The sequence below is a fragment of the Brassica oleracea genome, chromosome C7, assembly GCF_000695525.1.
Source record: "Brassica oleracea var. oleracea cultivar TO1000 chromosome C7, BOL, whole genome shotgun sequence".
NCBI lineage: Eukaryota > Viridiplantae > Streptophyta > Magnoliopsida > Brassicales > Brassicaceae > Brassica > Brassica oleracea.
In genome coordinates, this window is record NC_027754.1 from 4,854,054 (window position 1) to 4,872,397 (window position 18,344).

General features: G+C 35.5%; 3 protein-coding genes across 3 annotated transcripts; 1 reads left to right on the forward strand and 2 right to left on the reverse strand.

The window, feature by feature from the left end:
- Positions 1-803: 803 nt before the first annotated feature.
- On the forward strand, positions 804-11,821 carry LOC106305432 (WAT1-related protein At1g68170-like). The gene is made up of 7 exons (XM_013741803.1): positions 804-1,000; positions 1,084-1,146; positions 1,472-1,588; positions 8,891-9,128; positions 11,191-11,349; positions 11,438-11,589; positions 11,676-11,821. The coding sequence occupies exons 1-7, from the start codon at positions 825-827 to the stop codon at positions 11,794-11,796; spliced, it is 1,026 nt and encodes a 341-aa protein (XP_013597257.1). The 5' UTR covers positions 804-824; the 3' UTR covers positions 11,797-11,821.
- A 348-nt stretch (positions 11,822-12,169) lies between these two features.
- LOC106306582 lies at positions 12,170-12,828 on the reverse strand. The gene has a single exon (XM_013743243.1). It carries the CDS (start codon positions 12,608-12,610, stop codon positions 12,401-12,403), a length of 210 nt encoding a protein of 69 aa, XP_013598697.1. The 5' UTR covers positions 12,611-12,828; the 3' UTR covers positions 12,170-12,400.
- A 414-nt stretch (positions 12,829-13,242) lies between these two features.
- On the reverse strand, positions 13,243-15,264 carry LOC106306581 (probable acyl-activating enzyme 2). Its single transcript, XM_013743242.1, has 2 exons — positions 14,821-15,264; positions 13,243-14,747 (listed from the first exon to the last, which is right to left on the reverse strand). Exons 1-2 carry the CDS (start codon positions 15,154-15,156, stop codon positions 13,290-13,292), a joined length of 1,794 nt encoding a protein of 597 aa, XP_013598696.1. The 5' UTR covers positions 15,157-15,264; the 3' UTR covers positions 13,243-13,289.
- Positions 15,265-18,344: the final 3,080 nt, after the last annotated feature.

Consider the following 18,344-nt stretch of genomic DNA (forward strand, 5'->3'; position numbering starts at 1 on the left):
AAAATATATCAAGATTTGAAATCTATAAATATTTAGTGTGAATAATAAAATTAAAACTTTAAATCCAAAATTAATCAAAAGTAAAATATAAAATTGTAATAAATTACCGATAACAAAAATAAACTAACGTCAAATTACATCAACTAGTTTTGTTAATAGAATCCATATTATCATATGATCTTTTTATTTTTGAAATAAACTAAAAACTTAACTTTTTTAATTAGAATACTAAACAGATTCTAATAATGTAACAAAAAAATTAAGAAAAAATAATTAAAAGTTACGTATTGGTTCAATCAGTAGTTCAACCGGTAGTCGGGTTCCGTATTTTAACATTTTTTTCTCGTGGGTTTTACCCGATTTTTAAATAATGGGTTTTTTCTAAAATTTAAACCGGATTATATGCCGGATCACCCAGTTTACCGGTTCGACCACGGGTCTGGGTCGGGTTTCAAAACACTGCAAAAACAAGAGTATTTTGTTTTGTTTAATAAGATAGAGTTAGATTTGCTTGTTACGTGGTTTAACAAACTTTTGTATCTTATTTAATGAATAAAAAATTAAAACAAAAATTCAACAAAAATAGCAAAACAAAAACTTGTACAGCCGTTTTTACATTTGTTCAACTCCAAGAAAGGAACATAAAGTTAGTTTTAACCAATCAACCCCTATATTATAAATAATTCGCAAAAAGATCGATCAATTGCTTAGCCATCTGTGCAAACATAACCCTATATATACATATAATCTGTAGGGGCATGAAACACATCCAATATCCTCACCCTCTCTCCCTCTCTCTCAAAGTGTCCTTGCCAGTGTGGGGAATGATGAGTGAAATGAAGGCATTAATCGCAATGGTAATTGTCCAAATTGGTTACGCAGGCCAAGATATTCTGTTCAAACTTGTGATCGAAGATGGTGTGAACGTCAGAGTTGTTGTGGCATATCGTCTCATCTTTGCCACCATTTTTATGTTCCTCCTTGCCTTCATCTTCGAAAGGTTTGTATAATTAAATGCTGAAATTAGTTTTACTCAACTTTTACTTGGTAATTCAGATATTGTTGCTCCATGTCCTTACATAGGAACAAGAGGCCAGAGTTTACATGGAGGCTTCTTATCCTGGCATTTCTTGTGGGGTTATTCGGGTGGGTAACCCAATCAATTTATGTGATCACCTTTTGTTTGATGGATTACTCGAGCTCTTGTGTACGATCAAAAATTCATAATGTATTTAGGATATTAAGTCAGTTCTAGCTATAGATATCTTTCGTTTCTCAGAAACATGAGTAACAACTTACTCCCAACATCCAGTTAATTGTACTAATCAACAATAAGTAGAAACGTTCAAATTGATACTAGTCATGAAATAACGTGGATTCCAGTATTGCTAGTAGATAATCATGTTTCTCTTCTTTTTTGTCACAAGAATAATCATGTTTCTCTAACATTTTATCAACTTGGAAAATGCAGCTCGGCAGGACCGAATATCCTCTTTGCTGAGGCCCTGGCTAGGACAACAGCTACGTTTATTTCAACTGCGACCATACTAGTCCCGCTAGTAACATTCGTCTTGGCTGCTATACTTAGGTAATTCTCTTGATGTTATTGCGGTTTACAAAAAAATAATTTATGGTATCTTTAATTTTACATCTTTTTTTTCAAAGTACGGTTTTAATATATATTAATTACCAGAATCACTCAAACTTTGACTAAGAGTTGCTATACAAAAGTTCTCATAAGACGCGTAGAATTTATTTACCTTGACAATGTACATTTAAGTTTTCATGTATATGTATAAGTTTGATAGGAATGTGCATGAATGATTGTGTCGATAAGGCTTATTCTGGGTGTATTCTAACTTGGCATTTAATTAGTCAAACTTTTTTCAGTCAAACTTCTAAGAATTTAACGTTTTTAAATATAAAAAAAAATTACTAATCAGTTCACCTGTTTGATTTTCTTTTTCTATACATTGACTCTACCAAAATTTATGGAGTTAACTCCTAAAACTGTTTGGTGAAAGTTTGTTTCATTCTGGTTATTGAACTTCAGTCAAAAATTAAATTAAAATAAATAATGCATCTAAAATAAATAAATAAATAAGTACTCCCTCTGTTTCATATTAAATGTCATTTTAACATTCTTTTCTTGTTACAAAAAAAATGTCACTTTACAATTTCAATATAAATTATACTTACTTTCGACTAAAAATTAATTAAAAACTGCATTGATTTTATAAATAATTTTATTTATCTCAAATACTATTGGTCAGTGAAGTATAATTAATAACAACTTACATATATTTTCGTCACTTTCTTAATATATGTGAAAAATGTCAAAGTGACACTTATATAGAAACAGAGGGAGTATTAAATAGAGATGGGCTTATTATTTATAATATTAATTTATTACACTTGTCCTTCACATGGTTCAATATCTCCCGGTTTGGTTCACCGAGTTTGTATGAGTTGTATAAGTTGATGACAAAAAAAAATATTACACTTATCTGAAAATTTATTTATCATTTAAATAAAATTATGATGTATGATATATTTATAAAAATTGTTAGAATTATAAGCCATATTAATACATTCAGAAACCATATTTATATATACATGTCACAATGCAACACTTGTAACTACTTCATACTACTCACATTCCAAGCGTGTACATATGTATTTTAAATTTTTTATATAATATATTAGCATATTATACAAATTACTCAACTAAATCAAAACGGAAAGTTAAGATTTTAGATAAAAAACAACATTTTTTTCAAAAAATTGTATAATACGTTTTAAATTTCAAAACAGTACAAATCATTTTTGTGGAAAACACTTGTTTACTCTCACTACAAGAAAACAGCGATATTCTGACGGACATTCCGACGGAAAATGAAATCCTCAGAATATACCGAGGAATTTCCGAGGAAAATTCCGAGGAAACACAAAATTGGGTTTCCTCGGAATATACCGACGGAATTCCGAGGAAACTACAGTCCGTCGGAATATTCCGAGGAAATTCCGAGGAAAACTCTGTTCCTCGGAAAAAACCGATGAATTCCGAGGAAATATTATAGCCGTTGGAGAGCCGTTGGGGGATTTTACAAAATTCCGAGGAAATTCCGACTAACTAGTTTTGTCCGTCGGAATTCCATCGGAATTTCCTCGGTATGTCGGCAGGATTTAAACTATAAATACAAGCACTCCTCTTCCTCTTCATTCACTTCATATCTTCATCCTCCCTCTTACTCTATTTACACACGAATTTGATTCATAAAAAATATGTCTTCTTCAAATTATTTTCGTTCTTGGATCGATCGACCTCATTTGGATCCGAACACGAGATTGCTTACGGAAGAATACCAACGAGGTATAACTGAATTCATGGGGTTAGTTCACCGACAACCGGAAGCAAAAACAGGTATGTTAAGATGTCCTTGCTCTAATTGTAAAAATAGAAAGGTTATTAAAGAGTGGGATGTTTGGACTCATCTATATTTGAGTGGGTTTACACGAAGTTACAAAATTTGGTATCATCATGGGGAAACTGATTATGAACATGGTAGTACTAGTGAACCTCAGCCAGCGGTTAGATTAGAAGAACCAATTAGAACGGATGTAGATTATGGTGTAGGTACTGAGCAGATGGTAAATGATCATTTTAGAGGGGAAGATTTACCCAATGCAGAAGCTAGGAGATTTTATGATATGTTGGATGCTGGAAAGCAACCATTATACGAAGGTTGCAGAGATGTTCATTCAGCTTTATCATCTGCTACAAGATTGATGGGCATTAAAACAAATTATAATTTGGCTGAAGACTGTGTGGATGCGATTGCTGATTTTGTAAAAGGTATTCTACCCGAGGATAATGTAGCTCCTGGTTCATACTACGAGGTTCAGAAACTCGTAGCTGGTCTTGGTTTATCATATCAGGTAATAGATGTATGCAGCGACAACTGCATGATTTATTGGAGGGCGGATGAACAGCGGGTTACATGCAAATTTTGTGGAAAGCCTCATTATAAAGATACGAGTGGAAGAGTTCCAGTGCCATATAAAAGGATGTGGTATTTACCTTTGACGGAAAGGTTGCAGAGGTTGTATCTGTCTGAACGCACAGCGCAACCAATGAGATGGCATGCGGAGCACTCAACAGATGGTGAGATCAGACATCCTTCAGATGCAAAAGCGTGGAAGCATTTCCAATCAAAGTATCCCGACTTTGCGTATGAAAGAAGAAATGTCTACCTTGGATTATGTACTGATGGTTTCAGTCCGTTTGGCAAGAGTGGAAGACAATATTCTCTATGGCCCGTCATTCTTACACCATACAACCTCCCCCCAAACTTGTGCTTGCGACGAGAGTTTTTGTTTCTCTCGATTCTCGTTCCCGGACCAGAGCATCCTAAGAGATCACTTGATGTGTTTCTTCAGCCACTAATATATGAGTTGCAACAACTATGGGCTCAAGGTGCTGAAACATACGATGTTTCGTGTAAAGAAAACTTTCAAATGCGGACAGTACTAATGTGGACAATAAGTGATTTTCCAGCATATGATATGTTGTCTGGATGGACAACGCATGGAAGGATATCATGTCCATATTGTCAAGATAACACTGATGCTTTCCAACTAAAACACGGAAGGAAAACGTGTTGGTTTGACTGTCACAGGAGATTCCTACCACCTGATCATCCATATCGTAGGAGTAGGAATTTGTTTACGAAGAACAAGAGGGTGTTTGACAGTCCACCTCCGGAAATTTGTGGGAAAGATTTGAAGATACAACTAAGAGATTTTGGTGCAGAAAGGACGCCAGAAGTCGGTGGACATGAGCGTTTTCCGGTAGATGCTGTTGGAGAACTACATAACTGGCACAAAAAAAGTATTTTCTGGGATCTGCCATACTGGGAGGATCATCTGCTAAGGCATAATTTAGATGTCATGCATATTGAGAAGAACTTTTTTGACAATCTCATGAACACGATCCTTAATGTTCAAGGTAAAACAAAGGATAATTTGAAGTCAAGACTGGATTTAGTCGATATATGTGCTCGTTCAGAACTTCATGTTGATGAAAATGGTAGGGCTCCTTTTCCCATATACCGACTTGATGCAGAGGGAAAAGATGCGTTCTTTGATTGGATTTCAAACGATGTGGAATTTCCAGACGGTTACGCATCAAATTTGCGTAACTGTATCGACAGAAAGGAAGGAAAGTTTACTGGCTTGAAAAACCACGATTGCCATGTAATGATGCAGCGCCTCCTTCCGTTCGCCTTCAAGGAACTATTACCACAAAATGTTCATGAAGCAATTGCAGGGATAAGTGGTTTCTTCCGCGATTTATGCACGAGATCAGTGACTCTTGAAGGTATTGAAAATTTGAAGACTAACATAGCCGTGATTCAGTGCAACCTTGAGAAGATATTTCCTCCCTCATTTTTTGATGTTATGGAGCATCTTGTTATTCACCTGGCAAGAGAATTGGAACTTGGTGGTCCTGTGCAGTATAGATGGATGTATCTGTATGAGCGGTATATGTTCCATTTGAAGAAGATGGTGAAAAATTTAAGTAGGGTGGAAGGTTCTATAGTCGCACAGATGATCAATGAAGAAACTTCAAACTTTGCCGAGTACTACTTTCCAGCAGAAGTTCAGACCAAAAACAGAAGACCTGCTCGGCATGATGATAGAGGCGAACGGGCAACATATCATGTTACGGTTCCAGACATTTTCACAGACGTTGGACGACTTAGCGGAAAACCAAAGGACCGTCGACTTACTGAGCAGGAGCGCAGTAATTTGCAAACATATTTGCTCACCAACTGCGAAGACGTTCTTCAATATGAGAGGTAAATAAATGAGCTTACAAATTTTTATTTTAACAAGTTGAAATTTAAATCTTAATTAATTACATTATTGTCATCATATACAGGATTTTCATGGCAGAAAAGCGGTTCGAGTATAGATACGCCACAGAGGACGAACTAGAAGAAATGAAGCAGAGAGAATTTACTGGATGGATGTTTACTTATGTGAGTGCTTTAAACAAATTAAAATATATTTTATCACATATTTATACTAATTCACATTTATTGATATAACATATATATATATGTGCTATTAATAGGTGTCTGCTGGTTTGGCCAGAGGTGAAACATTTGACGATTGGATACGTGAGATGGTCGTTGGACCAAACTTTGTTGTGAAGTCATATCCGAGATTTTGTACTCGAGGATATGCATTCACAACTCAGAAGAGGAGACGTTCGAGTACGACTTATGATGATGGCGTTTGTTCTGCATCAGGAGATGATGTATACTACGGACACATACATGAGATTTTGGAAATCAAGTATTTGGGCATGGTTGGATTGCGCTGTACTGTTTTCTATTGTGATTGGCACGACAACACCCCAGATCGAGGTGTGAGAACAGATGCATTTGGTGTTACATCAGTAAATTCGAGGCGAAAGCTGCAATATTATGATCCTTTCATTCTTGCTTCCCAGGCCGATCAGGTAATTAAATGTTAATTATTCAGAATGATTCATCATCATGTGTATTAATTTATAATTTTTCTAAATGTTACAGGTTTGTTATATCAAGTACCCCCGGGTAAGGAACAGAGATGATCCATGGGTTACTGTTACAAGACTCAACCCGAGAGGCCGAGTTCAGGGAAGTTCTGAGCTGGAAGACCCACTACAACCAAGCACATCCGGCAACTGTAGTGCAGCAGAAAATTTAGCTGGAGTTGGCCTTGTAGTCGATTTAACCGACTTTGGAGAGGAAGCCGTCGTTCACGTAGAGGATGAACCAGTAATTGGAGAGTTTCACCAAGATCCAGATTCAGATTCATCTAGTGATGATGACTCGGAAACAGAATATCATTGATTTTTTTTATTTTTTTTAAAGAAATACCGAGGAAATTCCGAGGAACACTTGATATAACCTCTTTCCTCGAATAATAGTTATTTGGTTTATCTAGCAAGGCAAAGCTGAATACGAATTAAAAACTACTCAGAACACAACCAAATAAAACGAAGAAACCATGTAAAAGAAATACAAACTCATAATTAAGAAACCCAAAAAAAAACTCAGTTCAAAATTAACAGAAAATAAGACCATAAAACGTTAGAATAGAAAAGAAAATAAAATAGCCGGTGATAGCTCCTACTCCTCGTCTCCTGCTCCAGATGTTCCGCATCATTGGGTCTCTTGGACCTCTTTCTTACCCTGTGTGTACCACTCGAACCCGAACCAGAGCTGGATGGAGAGTTGTCCCGATGAACTACATCATCCTTTTGGCAACGACACGGCCTGATACGTGAAATGGCAGCCCAGATCTTGTGTAGCATGTCGTTGTTTGTCTTTATGCTCTGATCTCTCCAATGTTGTTGCTGGCGCGAAGTGGCGTTCGGTGGAAGCTCTTGCAGCTTGTACTGGCTGGAGTCTGATGGGAGTAGCTGATGGGGTTGTGAATCATCTGGAATGGCTTGTGCAGCCTCATCTTCTCCTTCTTCATCAACCACGCCCTTGCCTTTGGTCTGATATTTTGGCGTGAAGAAGGATGGCTTGTCTACTAGTGCGGTAGCAGGGGGTAGGAACTCAACTGCAGCCTCTGAAAGTAGAGAAGTGAGACCGATCTGAGGTAGGTGGCAGTAGAGTGTTTTCTTCGCTCGGTCCTGGAATACGTAGACGTAAGGACCATCCCGATCGATCCTCGAGTGGGGACCAGCTATGAACTCCTTACTTACTAGAGAAATGACATCCAGGTAGTTCCAAGCAATGTTGTTCGATCTGTCCAGTGCTACCTCCTGGTTCTTGCAGTCTACACCCACATGTCTAAGGATCCGAGTAATCACTGCACCAAATCCACATGCATTGCTCTTGGATTTGGTTACTTTCCCCTTGTATCCTGCTAAGTTTGCGGCCAGCACCGCTCCCATGTTGAAGGCAGTAGCAGGTGGGAATGTAGAGTTTCCAAATGCCGGTAGCAAATGCCTCACACCTTGGTACAGGAGGCACAACTCCCATTGCGTGACTGATGCGGCTGTGGTTGTCCCGTATAGCAATGAGCCAATGAGGCGTGTCGCATATCTCAGTACTGGGCTCCGGATAAGTGACTCCTTTGCCTGAGAAGATCTATAAACCCATGTGCCAATCGTTTCCCAGAAGTTCAACAGCTCTGAAGTCCAATAAAGACCATATGTCCTCTCCCCCGCACTCAATCCAAATAGTCCGCAGAGGTCTGTGAAAGATACCTCATAGTATACTTTCTGCACTACGAATGCCAGAAAACCTTCCTCATGCCTATCATCGGGACGGGTGACGTATGCGGATGCTATGAACTGGCGTACCAACTCCGGATAAGTGGGTTCCTTGAGGTTGCATAGTTGGCCTAGACCCATGTTCTGGAACAGTCCTTCAATGTCTGCTTGGATTCCCAATATTGTCATCGTCTCAGGACATGCTAGTTGTGTAGCCGGAACGGCTACCTTCTTCATGTTGTTGTAGTGGGTGGTATCAGACTTATCCCACTTCTTTGGCCTTTGCTTCTCCAGCTGTGACGAACCCGCTTCTTGTGTGTTTTTCTTTGCTGATGTTTTCGTGCGCTTCATTCTCTAATTGTAGTGTCTTAAAAGTTCCAAAATTTTCGATATTGAGTATATTACTCTTTCATTCTAAGTTAGAGTTTAAACTTGTTTCTATTATAAAGAGTTTTTGGTCAGTTTGATATGAAAAATTTGTTATTAGTAAACATTTTTAGTGATTGTTGCTAAAAAGGAAACTTTTTTCTTCTATTTGTAAGAATTGCCTTTCTAATTAATATATACATTAAAATATATACTTATATATGTTTTTCATATATCTTAAAGAACGGAACACGTACATCTTGGATCAAAATATGGAAAAGCTAAAGTGATTGGGACACTACTTGGCGTTGGTGGATTATTTTTCTTTGTATTGTACAAAGGAAAAGAGATCCATCTTTGGTCGTCTCGTATTCATCTAGGAGGCCGGACACACAGTGATACAACTCCGAACATTTCTATACTTGCGGCCTTTCTTGCTCTAGGAGGCGTAATCTCTTATTCCTTTTGGGTTCTATTGCAGGTAAATTTCTCTTTGATTATAATTCTATTGTTTGATAAAGAGTGTTATTTTAACACAAATTAAAAAATATTAAAATTTCTTTTTATCTTTAAATAATATATTAACAACAGTTTTTTTCTCCATTTAATACATTGAAATAATGAGGTTAGAAATGAAAATTTATTTAAAATTTTGTATTGAAAATGTAACACAACACTAAAAATGGATGGATTATATAATTAGAGCATACAATCCTTTTCAAAAAAGGAAACTAAAAATATTATCATTTAAAGTTAGTATATATACATTGATATTCACATCTTTCTCTATTTAAAAAAAATATTTTTAGGTAAAAGCCAATAAAATTTTATTAAAATAATTGTCAATATGTTCTCATATTATTTATTGTTCAACTAAACTCAGAATTATTACACAAACATTAGCGACTATAAATTACATGGAGATCTGAAAAAAATAAAAAAAAAACAAAAAATTAAAAAAAAAACATTTATTTAATTATTTTTTAAAATTTAAATTATATTTTAAAAACTTAATAATGTTGTAGATTTTATTATTTTCTTGCCAGTATTTTAATATAAATTTAATTTAATTAAACATAAAATTAAGATAAATACAATTTTTACTTAAAATTATATTTAATATATATATATATATATATATGTATATTTAAAATTATAATCTTAGATAGATTTTGTATCTTTGTTAAAAAAAATAGATTTTTTTATATATTTCTATTTGTTAAATATATCAAATCAACTTGTGTAAAATTAATACAAAAATTGATGTAAACATTGTATAATTATCAAACATTTAAACTAAACAGTATTTATAAAATTTGTAGATATATAAAAGAAACTAATGATATTACTATTAAAATTTTAGCTAAAAAAATTATATAATTATAAAAATAGAATTAAATAATATTTCAAAATTTATAATATCATATTTGAATATATTTATTTTAATGATGATGTATAAGTTATTACTATATTCTAAAAAATTTACTAAAAATATAAATCAAAATTAAATGTAATGTAATGTAATGTATGAGTTACTACCATGCATATTCTAAAAAGCTTACCAAAAATATAAATCAACAATGTAATTGTTCATGTCATATTTAGCCATAAGTCATATCATCAAATTTAGTAGTCATGTCATATTTTTTGTGAAAATGATTGTAGAAATGACATATAATTTTTTTTTGTAACTTATTGACATATAGTTATTTTACAAAAAAAGACATGGTAAATCATTTCTCTAATAATGTCTAAGGGATAGAAAGAGTAATGATAACTGGTGACATAAATTTATTGGTTATTCCACAGTATATTACCTATAATTTACAAAATCTAGAGTTTCTAAAACAAAAAAAAAATGTTTTAAATGAAAGTTAAGTTATATATATTGCGTGTGCTCGAAAAAAAAAGTTACATATATTGCTTAATTAACCCACCAATTGTTATTTTGAATAATATGCATGCAATGCGCAGTGAACTCTATCCTATGCAGTGACACACCTGGCCTAGGTGTTTGGATACCCGATTATGCAAATGAAGATGTGCCTCATGCATAATACAAATGATTATATGACAGTAAATAAATATCCTCTTTATTTATTTACAAATATCATTTAAGAAAATTTTACACATTAAAATTCTATTAATAAGTTATTTAATTTGATCTCTTACACTAATACATTTAAGTAATATGAATTGACATTTTAATTCTATTTAAGTTTTTGGCTAAGATTTAAAACAATCCTTCAGCTGAAACAAAAAAAAAGGTTATGATGACATTTAACTTGAAACGAAATATGATTATAATTTTGCATTACATTTAAAAAAAAAAGAATAAAAGAAAAGAAAAGAATATAAAAATATTTTACAGGGAACACATGAAGTATTATTTCATTCTTTTTTCCTCATCATCTATATCAAATGAGTTAACTAATTGCTTTTGTTTCTTTTTATCAACATTCTCTAGTCTTACTAAACGCTAATACTATCAATACAGCGACCAATGCATACATATGGTATAAAGATTATTTTTATACCAATAGGTTAAGATAGGTAACGGACTTGGGGGACCTTATTGGAACACTGCTTTGATGAACATGATGGGGAGCTTGGTGGCTCTTCTTGTGGCTCTTATTTGGAAACCTGATTTTGAAGAATGGAGATTAGGATGGGATATTAAACTGTTTGCCCGCATCTTTTCGGTAAATAAACAAAACTCATGACTAAATTCTATTCTCTCTCTCTCTTTTTTTGTCGATCTTGTTGGTTAACTAATTTCGTCTATTATAGGGAATTATGATTTCCGGTATGGCATTTGCTGTCATTGTGTGGTGTGTGGACGCTAATGGACCAGTATTTGTGTCCATGTTTAGGCCTGTACGACTAGTGGTTGTTGTCATCGTCGCATCACTTATTTTACAAGAGCCTATTTATTCCGGGAGGTACAAATCTTCATCTAGTATTGATTTCTTAAGATATCATTTAAGTAACAGAACGTAATTGATGTGACTTGGCAACATTGATGCAGCATTATAGGTACAGTCATTCTTGTGGGAGGACTGTACCTCGTCTTATGGGCTAAGAAGAAAGAAATGAAGAGTATGTCAAATCCAGTAGAAACAAATAGGACAGATCGTAATGTTGTCTGATATAACAACATCATGACGTGAGAATTTAGCCGCCACAAGCAACATTATGTATTACATAATAAAATAAATATAATCTTTTTACACATAATTCAAAATTTTGCTTGTTTTCAACTATACACAATCACTATTATGAAGGATCCGCCCAAATTCAGGGTTTGTCTCCCTTAGTGCATACTTTTCTTTTCTCTACAAATCTGTTGGCAAAAACCCTAAAACGAGAATCTTTGGAGACTTGTAGTAGATATTCTCAAAATAACTCAATCACCTTCTCATTTTTCTCATTAAACCTGTAGAAAGCACTATTGCTACAAAAGTATTTTTAAGGGAGGTGAACAAATTGTGTCTTAATCTGAAGTTCTGAAAAAATGATGTTAAAGAGCTTGGTGATGATCACCTCAAAATCAATATTATCGTTTTGCTAAAATTTTCGATTCAGTTACAAATTGAGTACTACAATTTTTGTTGATTCATCATAAGAAAATAAACATCAAAGTTTATTTTATCATATGAATAAACCAAAACGAAAAAGTTCTAAGACAAGAGTTATCAAAGGCTCAAAGCTAAGTTCCCCCTTACGATAACAAATACACAACACAAAAAAAGTTTAAGAAAAGGTAAAACAGAGCCATTTCTTGACGACTGGTTTATCACCGTCTTGTTTCCTCTGAGAAGCTGTCTTCGTAGAACTCCTTCCCGTCTTCTTATCTTCACCGGCTTTGCTGAATATCACCGTGTATCCATCCGCCGTCGCCGGATCATTCACATCCCATTCTCCAAATTTAGGCAACGGCCTTCCAGCGTCATTCGATGCCATTTTTGATCAATAAAGTAACAATCTTTAACCTCTCAGACAACAACAATAAAACACCTTTTGCTTCTTCTTCTTCTTCTTTGATGAGTTGATGTTTTTGTTTAAATGGTCTGACCCACGATGCAGATTTATAATAGAGAAACTGAATAGGAAGAAAGAAGACAAAAAATATTGTTTTTGAAATCTTCCTACGAATTGAACTCGTTTCAGACGCGGTAGAATATTCTATTGTATTCTTCTTTTAATGTCTTACTAAATTAACTATCTTTCTGAGGTACAAAATCGTTTGCCTTACCGCGCAGGAAATCTAATTATAGCAACTCCTTTTTTTATTATTATAGCAACTCCTTATGCATGGCTGATCTGTTTCTTCATTTCCCACGCGGTTGATCCTTTTTCTTTCCTAATATATATACCACAGAGATTAAGCAAGCTTTAAATTTTCTTTAATAACTTAGATCACAAGCTACCCATTTCATCAGCTCTATTCCTCAGTAGATACTTCTGTACTTCTTACAAAATGGTCCGCCTTACCGCACAAGAAATCTAATTATAGCAACCCTTTAGGCATGGCTTATCTGTTTCTTCACATTTCACGCGGTGGTTTGCGATTCTTGGATCTTTTTCCTTATATATATACCAGAGATGAAACAAAGCTTTTATGTTTTTTTTATGACGTACATTACAAGCTTCCCATTTCATCAGCTCTCTTCCTAAGTAGATACTTCTGTACTTTCCCTGTTGATGTTTTAGGTAAGTCCCCGAACACAATAGTCTTTGGAGCCATGTAATGAGGCAAATGATCTCTACAAAACTCAATAATCTCCTCGGGTTTAACACAATCAAACCCCTCTTTAAGCTTAACGAACCCGCAAGGAGTCTGTCCCCAGTGATTATCCGGACGCGCCACAATAGCAGCTTCAAAAACAGCCTTGTGACTACACAAAACTCTCTCGACTTCCACCGTGCTTATGTTTTCTCCTCCGGATATGATCACATCTTTTAACCGATCTTTTACCTCTATGTACCCGTCCGGATGCTTAACAGCGAGGTCACCACTGTGGAACCAACCTCCCTCGAAAGCTTTTCGCGTTGCCTCTAAGTCCTTGAAGTATCCACTCATCACTGTGTTTCCTCGAAACATTACCTCACCCATGGTGACACCATCACTAGGTACAGTCTCCATTGTCACCGGATCTTTCACTTCGAGCCCTTCTAAACCCAAATGCTGCACTCCTTGTCTAGACTTTAACTTAGCTCTCTCTTCCAACGAAAGCGAATCCCATTCAGGCTTCCACACGCAGTGTGTCCCTGGACCGTATGTCTCCGTCAAGCCGTAAAGATGAGACACATTGAATCCCAACTCTTCCATCTTAGCCAATATCTTTGGCATAGGAGGGGATCCGCCGGTCATGATCTCGACCCTGTGAGGGAGCGGTTTACGCTCCCCCGCAGGAGAGCTGACAATCATGTTCAGCACCGTTGGGGCTCCTCCCATGTGTGTAACTTTGTGTGTGGCAATGCTCTTAAAGATCAGCTTAGGAGAGACTTTTCTAAGGCAGATATTTGTACCGCCTTGAGCCGCTACTCCCCAAATGAGACACCACCCGTTGCAGTGAAACATCGGTACCGTCCATAAGTAGACAGGAGAGACAGACATCTGGTGAAGAAAAACCGTAGCGAGAGAGTTGAGATAAGCTCCTCTGTGAGACCACACTACACCTTTAGGTCTAGAGGTTGTCCCCGAAGTGTAGTTTATACTGATCGGATCCCATTCGTTTCTCGGTTTGATCACCTCGAACTCGCTGTCTCCGGATTTAACCAGATCTTCGTAATGGTAATCGAAAGAGTAGTTAGAATCAAAGCTCGATGATCTATCCTCGTCGTCATCGTCATTAGACTGAGAGATCAAGACAAGCTTTGGTGTTTTTCTTGTTCTGTCTGATTTAGCAAGAGCTCCATGAGCAACCTCGAGTAAGTGGTGATCAACGAAGAGGATCTTCGCCTCAGAGTGTTGGAGCAAAACAGACAACGTAGAAGTATCGAGTCGAGTGTTGAGCGGACAGAGAATCAAATCAGCCATCGGAACAGCGAAGTGAAGCTCGTGCATCGCTGGAACATTCGGCGCCAAAACTGCAACCTAAAAGAAAAAAAAAAAGGCTAATCTGAACGAAACTACTAGAAAAGAAATTTAACAAGTTTTAGAGTCTAACCACGTCGCCGGGAGAGATTCCTAGGTGAGTAAGCGCAGATGCAAGACGGAGACAACGGTGGTAAGTTTTGAGCCAAGTGTGCTCGACGGAACCAAACACAACACTGGTTCGGTCTCTGTAAGCTTTGGCGGATCTTTCCAAGAACGTGATCGGAGATAAAGGAGAGAAATTGGCGGGGGATCGGAGAAGGCCCTCCATCGTCTTCCATGATTCCGGCTTGGGATCGTCGGAAAATCCGCCGGAACCTGAGGTTGAGAAGGAAGAGTGGGTTGACCAGAGTCTTTGAAAACGTGGGGTCAAGGTTCTGATTGCCCTTTTGGATAACAAGATTCTCATGGTTTAACTTAACAATCTGAGACGCCTTTGTTCGGCTTCTCGAAATTGTAACTATTTGATCTGTCGAACTGAGAGGGATAAGAAAGGACTCATCTGATTATGTACTGTTTTGGATAAACCCACGTGCTCTGTTTAACTGGATGGTCCGATTTTTTTTAAAAAAAATAAATTATTGTGGTCTGTGAAACTGGCCTTTTATATTAACTCCCAAAGCCCAAGTTCGATGCGTTTCATCAATAAATTACACCATAGTTGGTCTGAATTTCTCGCATTGAGCCCCTAAACCACGTGCACTGTTTCTTTTTTTTTAAAGCTATGTTTCTTATTGAACCACATGGGCAAACAGTTCTAGAGTAATACAAAAGTTCAAAGCATGAAATCATACTAATAGATATGAAAAGTGTCAGAGATAAACTTGAAGATAGTTTTAACCTCAAGTCATACTAATCCTACTCATGTTAGGATTAGGATAAACAGTTTTACTATTAAGTTTAGAAGTTTTAGATCTCTATATAAGAAATGTTGTGTTGTAACATGAACTTACAAGTGAGAGAGATTATTGCGAGAGCTTAAGTTTTTAGAGATTTTCTTCAGCTAATAAAGAAATTATTCTTATAATCTTGTGAGCTATCATACAAGTTTGAACAATAATTAGTATCAGAGCAAAATCTGAAATCAAAACCGAGAAAGATGGGAGATATCACAATCGTACCTGCGAAACCAAAAGAAGGACCATCATCCATAAATTGTCCGATGCTGAATACAACAAACTATACAGTTTGAGCCGAGTGAAGATTTTTCTCAAAGTTCATAATGTATGTGAGATCGTTGAAAGTGAGACGATCGAGAACGAGAAGAACGATATGGCCATAGCTCTTCTTTTCCAAACCATTCCATAGGCGCTTATCTTACAGGTCAGAGAACTAGAAACCGCAAAGAAAGTATGGGACGCCATTACAGCATGTCATCTAGGAGCAGACAGAGTTAGAGAAGCTCGTTTACAAACCCTAATGGCAGAATTCGATCGCTTGAAGATGAAGGAAACCAAAACAATCGATGACTTCGTCGGCAAGCTATCTAAGATTTCTTGGAAATCTGCATCTTTAGGGGAGAACATTGAAGGAGCTAAACTAGTTTCCTCAAGAGCTTTCCTAGAAGGAAATACATACACATTGTGGCGTCTCTCGAACAAGTCCTTGATCTTAAGGTAACAAGCTTTGAAGATATCATTGGCAGATTAAAAGCATATGAGGAACGAATTGGAGAAGATGATGAGTATGGTCACGAAGAACATATCAAGCTAATGTATGCGAACTCAGAGAACAGTCAGGCGAATCGAGAATAAAATGGACACTATAGAAACAGGACGAGGTGGTCATTTCTATAGAAGAGGACGAGGAAGATCCTATCAAGAGTTCGACATGTCAATATTACATGCTTTCGGTGTGATAAGAAAGGACACTTTGCGTCCAGTTGCTCTGATAGACTTCTGAAGCTACATGAAACATACGAAAACAAGCTCAAAGAACAAACGGTTTTAATGTAAATAAACAAGAATAATTGTTTTTATTTATGTGATCATGGAAATTTAATTATATACATAATAGGTACTAGCTTCTCAGTTATAATACGTAAAAAACACAAAATCAATAATAGTACGCAAAAGAGAATTTGTAGACACAATACTCATTCCGCGCAAGCTTAGCTTAGTTAAAAATATATGGCTAGATTATACATAAAAACCATATGGAAGTGCTATTTTTATAAACGAATATTAGTGCTGTTATAAATCATCAAATCGAATAAACCATAAGTCATTTAATTTAAACATACTAATATAGTAGCATAATTACATATGAATATATTATAATAGAAAAGGAAAATTGATAAAGTTTTTGATTGACGAGTTGTCACATTTTCTTATGGAATAGTGGAATAGACAGAAATGGCATAGAGAACACTCCGCTACGCCCCTTTAGTTAAATTGGTTGCTATATATTTCAAATGAATCTTAGCAAAAAAAAATATTTTTTATTTGTTTTCAATCTCTTGTAGTGATCATATGCCATGAAGTTGGTGTAGGCGTAAGTCATGCGTACTTAACCGAGTAAATGGGAAAATGTTATGTTACTCTTGTAGTTGCAGTGTATAATTGTTATCTTCTTAACCAATGTCTAAGATAGGTATCATGAAAAATTTATTGGTTGTCCGCATAGCTCATTTGCTGCAATTACCATGTATGTAGTTAGTGGGTAAAGACATTTGAGTTATGGTAAAAAAAAAAAGATGGTGTCCCAAAAAATTCAGACATATATAGTTCATTGCTTTGCAGAAGAAGTTATTGAATATTGAATATGTTATTCAAAAAGTTGGTCATTATATATTTTTCTTGCTGGTAGATGAGTCTGCAGATGTTTCTGATAAAGAGCAAATGACAATGCTTTTTGGCTTTGTTGTTAAACATGAGATAGTTAAAGAAAGATTTGTTGGTATTATTCATGTGAAAGAGACATCATCTTTATCTTTTAAGTGTGATGTTGATTCATTGTTTGCTAAACATGGATTGAGTATGAAAAAGTTAAGAGGACAAGGTTATGATGGAGCCAGTAACGAGAAGGGTGAATTAAATGGATTGAGATATTTAATACTGCAAGAATGCAGTTCTGTATATTATATTCATTGTTTTGCTCATCAGCTCTAGTTAGTTGTCGTTGCAGTTGCTCAAAAGCATTTTAGAGTTGGAGATTTCTTTGATGAGTTATTCTTGGGTTCACCAACAGAAAATTGTCATTTTAGATTTAGTATCTTTTAATTAGGAAACCAAATAACTTAGCAAATTATATTATCTTTTCAAAATAAAATTTAAAAATAATATATAAAAAATGAATTCAAAAAAAAATGTTGTCAACAAAACACTAAAACCTAAACTCTAATACTAAACCCTAAACTCTAATCCTAAACCCTAAACCCTTGGATAAACCCTCAATCCTTAGGTAAACCCTAAACCCTTGAAAAACACTAAACATGTTGTCAACAAAACACTAAACCCTAAACTCTAATCCTAAACCCTAAACCGTTGGGTAAACCCTAAACTGTTGGGTAAACCCTAAACCCTTAGGTAAACCTAAACCCTTGGAAAAACACTAAACATTTGGATAAATTCTAAATTATAAATCTTAAACACTAAA